The sequence below is a fragment of the Pinus tabuliformis genome, chromosome X (assembly GCF_031772625.1).
Source record: "Pinus tabuliformis cultivar Carrire ecotype Pingquan chromosome X, CPIR1, whole genome shotgun sequence".
Lineage (NCBI taxonomy): Eukaryota > Viridiplantae > Streptophyta > Pinopsida > Pinales > Pinaceae > Pinus > Pinus tabuliformis.
Window position 1 is genome coordinate 1,262,031,762 of NC_142308.1, and position 10,018 is coordinate 1,262,041,779.

Below are 10,018 nucleotides of genomic sequence, written 5' to 3' on the forward strand. Positions count from 1 at the left end.
AGGCTAGTTATGAGGCACAAGTATTTGTTTGATGTTTGGAAGGTGACATTCAATAAAACAGAGCTGCAAAGTATGAGAAGTTCAGACCATTAGGTTAATGGAGTCAGTGAGAATGAATTTTGGGTATGGTTTCTTAGGCAAATGGAGGAACTACAGAGCAAGATAATTAAACATAGAACAATTTTCAAGCTAGAATAAGATGAAATGAAGTTAGGGAATGAAAGGCAATTAAGAATCTTTCATTATGCTAACAGAGGGAAAATGAATAAATATTACCAAGGAGCAGTTAAGAATTCCTTAATTATATTTAGAGTGTAAGAACCAGGGAGACAGGAGCAGTCAAGAAGTCCTGCTTATGCTGGTCCTGTAGAAAACATAAAAAATGACAGGAATTGAACACAGAGTACAACAAAGTAAATTTTGGGCTATTCTTTTTTTCCTGCAATTTAGAACATGATATATAGATGATATATAAAACACAGGTACAGTAAAACATGAGTTAAAAAGACTTATTGATCCATGAGGTAATACGAGAATTCTGTAACATATTCTTCTGCCATTAATTCCACAACCAGCAAGTTCATCAACAAAGCATTCCAGCAATCTCTATTCAGAAGGGTTCTCAAAATTTACAGCATAGGTCCAAAATGATATTCACCAGCCAACAACAATACATCTCTAGAGGAGGTATTTATACAAAAAGAGCTACAAAATATCTCATAGAGAAAATATCAAGCATTAACTTTATCCATCTACTTCTTCAAAGGCAGTAAATGACATTGAAAACAGAGCGCAATGAATGTAGGAGTAACTCCGTTGTACTGGCTGCCTTAGGTAGTCTGATATATTTTACTTTTTAAACTCAATAGGTTGGCTGGTAGCTGTCTCTTTAATTTTCGTTCCTGCGTTGCTGTCCCAGCCTTTTCATCAGCGCCTGATTCCGCTTTAATGCGTTCTAGCGTGGCTTCCTTTTTCTATTGTTTTCATTCTCATGATGTGTGGCACGTTAATTGAATTTGATTAAATGTAGACAATCAAAAAAGAATTAGCGCCAACACTACCTTGGGAAAACCTCCAACATGCCCTGCCACCATTGGTCTGTTGGCAACTGGTGTCTTTGTAGTTTTATTAATGTTTCATCAGCTTCAGTATATCTGTAGTAATTGGGCTAGACTTCAAAAAGATGTGTTATTTCATGCTCAATGTAGAACAGATTTTCCAACTTGTCATATAAGTTTTGTCCAGTGGGAGGTACTATGTCTTCTGAAGTGCTTGAGGATGCTGTGATCTGATTAGTAACATAGGTATTCACCCTATGTGCATATTGTTCATGTGTCAACAGTCTTTGATTACTGGTTAACAAACTGGGAAGACCTTTCTGTTGCAAGACTGTAAACTTTGCTGTAAAAGCATTTATCTCTACCTGCATTTCTTGACACTTTCTCTCCAGATTTTGTATAAAATTCCTCATAGTCAACACCCTTTTAACTGTCAAAATGGTGTATGTTCTATCCCTGATATCTAGAGCTGCCAGTTCTTCTTTGGTGTGAGTGTTCAAAAAATTGATTAATCTATTGGCCTGCTTGGGCATGTTTCCCAATAATGTCTTGGCCTTTTGAATCTCTATTTGGGCCATTTCTATCAGTTCAATTTACTCATGGATTGTTTGAATTTATCTCCATTGGTCAGTGATGGACTGGCCAATTTTAGTCCACCAAATTGTCTTGATTATGATAGAGTTTTATGAAGAGTAAGCTCTTTTTCCAAGGATTTTACCTTATTTTCCAAGGCCTTTACCTCTCTTGTTTTCTCAGCCACAGTTATTTTGGATTTATCATAGCTTACCTCTAACTTGGCCAGCTTTTATTTGGACTCCTTCAGTTCTGCCATTTGGAGTTCTAAGGCCTTTATTTCCTCCATCATCTTTTCCATGCTCAGGCTGCTATCTGGTACTATTGTTGTTGCTTATGTAGTGCTTGGTGTTGTTGATGCCGGATCAGTAGGAGGGACTGCTGTTGTGACTGTAGAAGGAGCAGTTGTAACAATTGGATTTGTTTGAGATGGCTGAGAGGCCAAATCTCCCTGTTTTTCTTGTAGTGCTTCCTCCAATGCCTTCTCTGTTTCTGCCAGTCTCTCATTCATCCTCATTAGCAAACCCACCATGTCCTCCTCTTCTTTCTGCTATGCAACTTCTGTGGTTTGAGGGTGCATTGTAATTGGCAGCTTGAGCTGCTTCCTGAGAGTTGCAATGTCTTCTTCTTTCTTTCTTATTAAGGCTTGTATGCCCTTGGGATCCCTAGGATCGCGTCCCAACTCAATAATAATTTCCTCCAAGGATTTGATCCTGTTATCCTTGGATAATGAGGAGGCCTTCTCCAACTCTAATTGGGTAGAGGTATTGTGCAATGAATTCTGCAATTTGTGAGCTAATAATGCCTTGTCTGCCAAGGTGGAGTACACCATTTCTCCGGTTTGTTTATGTAATTCAATATGGTCCATTGGGTTGATGTCTTTAGAGAGAACTTCCAGATTGGTCCTGATATAGTCAGCAGCTGACTGTGGCTGCTGCATTATGGGCCTGAAGTGACTAAGAGTCATTTTTCCTTCTTGAATATCATAGGCTGTCATTAGCCTTTGTTGATTCGTGGGGGCTATTCTCAGCAATTGATTATAAAGTTGGATCCTTACTAGCTCATTTCTAGTCTTTATTTCAGTAAAGGCTTTCTTGATATCCGAGCCTTGTTTGCTCTGTGGCTTGGTGGATGTAACCTTCACACCATGCTACCTCTCTAGCTCTTGCTGATATGAGCTAGTTGATGTTTCCAAAATTGGAGGAGCCTGCTATTCAGTTCTTTCCTCACCACTCAGGTTTCCTATTGTCTCTCCCAAGAGTTCCACTTCAGAGTAAGGATTTAACCTTTGCCTCTTTTCCCCTTGCTGTTCTGCTGATCTACTTATCGGTGTGTCTTCCTGCCTGTCTCTTTTCTTGGCTGTTTCCTCATTGAGAGGAGTTTGTAACACAGGGATTTCAGGTACCTTTGTTTGTGTTGAAGGGCCTTGCCCCTTTGATGCATCTGGCTGGTCTGCCATTGTTTCCTGCTCTGAATGCAGCACTTCTTTGCCTTTGGATGTCCCTGCAGGTGGAGTGCTTTCTTGGGTAGGCTGTTGTGAAGTTGTAGCAGATGATGTGCCCGCTCCAATGTGTTGAGGCAATTTGAAAGGGACCTGTCCAAAAGAGTCCAGGTCAAGTGTTTTCTCAAGCTCTTTCATTTCTTTTTCCAATCTTTCTTCTTCAGTGATCTCTTCAACTAATGTGCCTTCTACCCATTCTTGTTGGTTAGCATATTGTTGAATTTGAGGGATTTTGTGGTGAACATATCCTGTAAGCTTGTTTTTTACTCTTCTATAACTTATGAAATGTTCAGGGTCATATGGTGACCAATGAAAACTTTGTTTCAACATAAGTTGATCCCTTAAAATTTTATCTGCCTCCTCCCAGGCTTCCCTTTTATTGAAGATGAAAGGGCCCAATTGATTTCTTATCTTGAGCCGTGCCTTTTTCCTAGCTCCATAGAAATGAGTCAAATCTGAACTAATAAATTGCCTAAAGTACTCCAGGGCAAATAGTCTCATAGGGACATACTTTGGCAGCTTGTAGGGGGATAGTTCATAGCCATAAATTCTGATCACTGTGTGATTTTGGTAAAAATACTAGTCACCAATACTGTATTCCTTTGAGAGATGCAAAATTTTCTGCATTTCAGCAGAGAGCTTGGCAGGAGGAGTTATCATCAACAAAGAAGTGGCTAGATATATGAACAGGTCAATGAACTCACAATATGTATAAGGGGAGTTATGGACTTCATGGAATACTGAGGTCCAGAATACCACAAACCTCTTTTCTCCCTTGAGGTCCAACTTTCTAAGGGGAATTTGGAAACTATCAGGTTGATAGTACAGCAACAAATGATATATGTAGGATGTGTATTTGAACACTCTTTCTCTGTCCAAGTTCATGAATTGCTCATGGATTTTATTGGCTATGAAGGTGGCATAATCATAGTGGACAGCAGGGGGCTGTCCTGGAGTGAATATGGACATCAATACTAAGACAGTTTCATCAATATGCTCACTGGTTTTGAATCCCAAGATATATGAAATCATATCAGTAATGAATACACCAGCTTCATTGAACCAGACCTGATTAAAAGGAGGTGGATGTGTGGGCTGGCTTTCTGGTCTCATGAATAATTTAGCTATTCTGGTTATTTCTGAGCTGGGCAGCTTGGCAGCTTGGTCAAGCAAGAATTTCATGGTGAGAGGAGCCAGAGGCTGAGTTGGCTTAAAATGCAGCATCTCATTTATGGATTGAGGAGTAATATAGAAGAGGACAGTCCCAGATGGAGCCATAACTGCTCTTTGTATGGGGTCATAATTTGCACAGCACAAATGGATGAGATCAGGCAGCACATTTACTGAAGGGAGGTAGTAGATGGGCATGTTGGACTCCCAAATTCCAAAGACATCAGTATTGCTTCTGTAGCTATTCCTAATTTCACAAAAGGCCTGCAGGTGAGGCTTGTCACCCATCATATCCTTGATTTGGAAATCCCTATCAGCAAGGGGTATCCACTCCAACTCTTTATGTGGTGCATTTAAGGGGGCAACATTCAGGGCCACTAGAGCCTCCATTTTCAACAAATTTTATGACTTTTTCAACTTGTAATTAGGGATTTTGCAGGCAACAATATGATAAAATGATAGTTTATTGGCTTTTCTATGGAAATTGCAGGCCGAACAGGATCGAATTTTAGCTAAACGGGCGATTTTGCAGAGGAGAACGGAATTCACAAGATTTCTTTGGAAAAATGGGTAAAACTATGATTTATAATGCAGAGGTTTGTAGGCCGCAGCGCATTTTAACTTGAATTTTAGTTCTTCGGGCAATTTTTACAGAAAAACTTGGAAAAACAGGGTTTATGATTGAATTTCGGGTAAATACCTGTTTTATGGGCGCCTAGTGCGAAATGCAGGTAGAAGACTGAGCTGAGGGGCCGAGCTGTGGAGTGAATTCCCCTGGGTGGCAGACTGTGCAGCGAAAATGATGTTTTGAACGTAAATAACCATGCAGAGCTTTGTGCAGAAAAACAAAGAGAAATGGACAAAAATGACGTTTAAACAACTTTTTATCAACATTTTGATTTTGGCGGGTTTTTGGCACGCTTTGGTCGGGTGACGTTAGCATGACATCATCTTTGTCGGGTAGCGGGGGGTATAGAAGGTGACTTGGTGCTGACATGGCGAACACGGTGGATGAAACAATGGCGAGGTGGCAGCTGACGTGGGCGATGACGTGAGCGCTGACGTGAGTGCTGACGTGGGCGCTGACGTGAGCAATGATGTCATCGGCAGGAAGGGAGAGTGGTTTATGATTTTATCGCACCGCTTTATGTACGACGACGATTTTTGGCAGAACGGATGCGATACAACATGGTGGAAACACGCGTCCCACAGTACGGCGGGAATACCGCTTTTTATCAGAGTCTATCGTTCGGTCATCGGGGCACCTTCTATATTGACCTGGATCGTTCGGTGGGAAAGCCGGAATCGGACGGGTGACAGAGGGGTAAGTTGGCGGAGGTTTATGACACGGGGCCCACCCGATATATTTATTGTTTTATATGTGTTGCGAGGTATAAAACCTTTGGTTATTGTGTTTTTTCGGGCGCAGTTGTTTATTTAACAGGGTGTTAAATAAACTCCAAACTTTATGTATGCGAAGGGGTTATTATAAGGTTCCAAATGAACCTATAATTCCCGAAATGCCATGTTTTATGGCTATAATTGCTGGGGCGGGGAATATTTAAGTATTTTGGGGTTTTTTTATATATTTTTACATAGTATGGGAAGGGAAAAATACATAGGAGTTATATAAATAGAGTTAGGATGTTAATATGGGTTTTGAGAGGAAGCGCTAAGTTGTAGAGTTAAGAACTTAGGCTTAGGGAAATGAGAGGGTTTTTAAGCAACAAAGTTGGATAACTTAGGCGTAAGAGAAGATAAATGTTTTACACAAGAAATGTGGCTTTATTCTTTAAGCAAAATGCCATTTTACTTAAATCTTTACATGAAGATGAAGGGTACTTAAGAGTATTGAGCAGATCTGAATCTCTTTAGGGGAGGTTAGGGAATAATTGCTGTGAGAGGAATGAGGGGAAGTTAGAGATGCAACATCTGATTTGTCACCATATTTTGTCAAGGTAGATATGATACCTTTGAGATGAATCATCTTTAAAAGACAATATTATTCATGAACCTGCTTCTGCAACACCAAACTGCCTACCCAGCCTAATACACCTAACATTTTTTCTTCTTTCTCCTTGGGTGCATTTGAGTTAGCAAACCCTTTCTCTCTTTTGTTTTCTTTTAGTTTTGCTACTATCCAAGTCTGCCCTTTTCTCCTCCAGGGGCTCAGATTCAGCAGTTGAGCTCCCTTTGCTTCTCTACCTAACTATTTTTCTGCCAAGCTTGAACTGTTTGGATAGACTTTATTCTCTAATGCTAAACAAGAAATTTAAACATGGACTGGCCAAGATTGAGCTGTTGGGCCATCCATCAAGTGTGACAGAAGTCACTGATTGCATAATCTGAACTTGTTTGCAAAAAATAGGACAGTAGTGGCATTTTGACTAGCACACTTTCTTGGTCTTTTCTTTGGGGTTCATTTTCTTTCTTTCTTGACCAATTCATTCTTCTTGCCCTTTGATTTTTCTTTTAGGGCATACCCTCTTTAAATTTTTTAAATTTTTTGGTTTTTTGAAAATATGGAACCTTTGCAGCATGGAAAGGATGATCATATTTGGCATTTCCACAGTGAATCATGAAATATGAAACCTATTGGTATAGGAACCTAACACACGTAGCTAAGGTTTTTTGTCCTTGGATGCTGGAACATTATGGTCCTGAGAGCGTCTAGGAAGTCTAGGAGGCTCACACAAGGTGTCTAAGGGAGTGTCTGAGAGGCTAGGGTTTCCACAGTTAGACCCCGGACGCCTACACACAGTTCACTTGGGAGCGTCTAGATCAGTCCCAGACACACTCATCCAGTTATCCAAAGAGCATCTAGATCAACCTTAGACGCTTGCACACAGTATCTCTATATGCGTCTGATGAGCACAATACGAGTTATCAATATGCAATAGTGTTCAACACAATGACAGTTGTATCCAACAGTTTCTACAGTCAGTGACAATGCATTACAATCCTCAGAATCAAGATCTTTGAGTATAAGTATGTTTAAGGTCATGTTATGGATGTTCTAGTTGTTTTTTTACATTGATAAAGATATGGATCATTGTACTCTCTTTTTTTGAACCATTTGATAATGATCTAAGAAGAAGAATAATTTCCAAGGGTTTTCCCCATAGTGGGGTTTTCCATGGTCTTTAACCAATCTTAGTGTCTCTATGTGTGTATGCTTTTCTTCTATTATTCCTTTATATTCCGCTACATAGATGATGATGATATTGTTCTTTCTACATAGTTGCATATGCTGATGAATAATAATTTAAATCTGAATAATGTTATAATGTTATGGGGTGAAGTCAATGTGTTAATGATGAAATGAAATTATCAAAGAAAATAACAATGTAGCCCTGTTAGAGTTGGTATTTTCATCCCTCCATCAGTGATCAAAATCTCTTTTGTTGCATGTCATTTTTAGGTGTCTCATTTAGTCTAGTCAGTTGCATTCCACTAGGAAGCATAGATTATCTAATGGAAGGGTTTCTTCACTCATTTCCCTCATGTTTGTACCAGCTGGTTTGGTCAAAATTCATGAAAATTGATTTCAGTCCTTTACAGTCATGGATGGTCCCTTCGTCAAACAAGAGTCATTTCAGTCATTAGGTCTAGGGTTTGGTCTTCAGAATGTCAAATAATGCCAGCAGGCCATGACGATGTCTCCAATAAGTTTTCATTTCAGAATTTTCATCATCAATAATGCTCGAGAATGATTCTTCTTCAAAACTCTGTTTTGAAGGAGAAATCATCAAATTTCTTTTTGTAATGAATATGTACTTTTTAAAGTTTTCAAACATGAAATGTTTCAGGCGCAGCCCTGGTCATCCTTTGCTGAGTTCCAATGCCAAACATCCCTGAAAAGAAATTGGAAAAGTTTCATCATTCAGTCAAAAATCAGAGTTTCTATTAAAAGTGCCAAAGTCTTCAAACAATGGGTTTGCCAAATGAAGAATCAAAGTCCATGTCATAGGAGATATTATTGTGCTTCAATAGTTCATTTACACGCAAGAGAGCAAAGAGAACCAAAGCTAAACGGTTTGGGTGAATGAGTGTGAAGCTTGGGTAAAAAATTGTTGTAAGTTGCCGGCGCGGCGCACTGGACAGGAGGCGTGGCGCACTGGGCCTCAACATTCAGTGCATTTTTACAAGGGTGCGGCGCATTGGTGAGGCACGGTGCATTAGGCATGCTGCGCAGTGCATACAGCTAGAGGCCCGAAAATGGTCAAAACTTGCTCAAATCGCTCAACAACACACGGATTTGCCTCGTTTCAAGTTAACCAGATGGGTTGAGAGGTAAAAGGAGATGGCAATGAGACGGTGGGTACTGGGCATCTGAGCTGGGTTGGATTCTTGGTTTTTAGACAATCATGGGAGAATCAAGTGCAGCAGCATCTACTATCATGCCCAAAATCGATACCCTTGTTAAACTTCTTGGTAGGGATGATGCCAGCGTGGACTGGTACAACATTGAGAAATCCAAGCCAATGAAAGCCTTTCGTTGTGGTGAGTATGATGATTGTATAGAGAAGGCAAAAGCTTATGCGAACCTGCTAGCAAAAAAAGTTGTAAAATATGCTCGCAGAGAAGATGCTATTCTTCATGCTCTTGAGCTTGAGAAGAAACAACTCATGCCAAAACAACATTCCTCTATCCTGGAAGCAGTTGGTTATGATGAAAAGAAACGTGGTAATGAGACGAAGTAGTCTAGATTACATGTTCCTGGTTTGAAAAAAGATAGAAGTGAGCATAAATCTGTGGAGCACAATGACATTTTGGAACCTGATTCACCTTTGGATGCCATGCAGTCAGTTGTATCATTTCAGCAAACAAACCCTTTAAGTGATGTTGCATCACTATCTGTTCAAAATTTCAAACAAACGAGCGAGGCAGAATTGGAGGATGATAGCACTTAAGGCACAAATCGAATGAAAGGGCTACACGACTTTGGATTGAGGATTGCTCCCAAAAGGAAGCCACCTAATCTGCCTGCATCACGTGAAGGTATTCCAAAAGTAGTTCTTCCCGAGAATATTGTTCGTATTCCATCTTATGTTGCTCGTAGCATAGGTTGTGGAAGCCCTGTGAACTGTAGTAAAGGATCTCCTTTAACATTAAAAAAGAAAAGACCTCAAGTGGGACCTATGCAAGAGAACTTTGCTAAAAGACGTGATCGACGTCGTCCTCTTACAAAGGTTTTAGAGAACAACACAAAATTACCAGTTTCCAGTGTCTCTGATTATGATTATAGTGTAATTGAATCAGTTCATAAAGGGGCAATGGAGAGCAAAGTTGGTATTTTGTAATCAAAGCAAATGAAAGAATCAAGTTTATCAGCATTGCCTAGAAAAAGTTCAGACTATACAAGAATCTCTTTGGAAAGATAGATATCATGCCGACTTCTCCACATGTCTTTGAAACCATAAATGGAGACTTCTGTTCTATTTCTATGATCACTGACAATGCATGCTCTAACTTGTCAGAGTATATAGATGGATCAATTGCTGCAATAATTATTGGCGCCCTGCTGCTAGGTATCCCCACAGCTATTCTGTTGTCAGCGTTGGTTTTCATTTCAGTTGCTATTATTATGGGTGTGTTTTTGCAATACAAGGAAGTTGATCAAGAAATTCAGAAAGATCATTGGTATCAAAACATAGTTAAAATGTTAATTGGACCCAACAAAAGAGCAGAATGGATCCTAAGGAATAATTTGAGA

At 39.7% G+C, this 10,018-nt stretch overlaps 1 protein-coding gene across 1 annotated transcript; it reads left to right on the top strand.

Moving 5' to 3' along the window:
- The first annotated feature begins 8,669 nt into the window (after window positions 1-8,669).
- LOC149144579 (uncharacterized) lies at window positions 8,670-9,605 on the top strand. Its single transcript, XM_089452194.1, has 2 exons — window positions 8,670-9,001; window positions 9,272-9,605. Exons 1-2 carry the CDS (start codon window positions 8,670-8,672, stop codon window positions 9,603-9,605), a joined length of 666 nt encoding a protein of 221 aa, XP_089308320.1.
- Window positions 9,606-10,018: the final 413 nt, after the last annotated feature.

What these genes read in the sequence shown, in the direction of transcription:
- LOC149144579 (XM_089452194.1), top strand. Translation starts at nt 8,670, where the DNA reads ATGGGAGAATCAAGTGCAGCAGCATCTACTATCATGCCCAAAATCGAT. An exon ending in AAACGTGGTAATGAGACGAA is followed by an intron (nt 9,002 to 9,271) that starts GTAGTCTAGATT and finishes TGCTCCCAAAAG; the next exon opens with GAAGCCACCTAATCTGCCTG.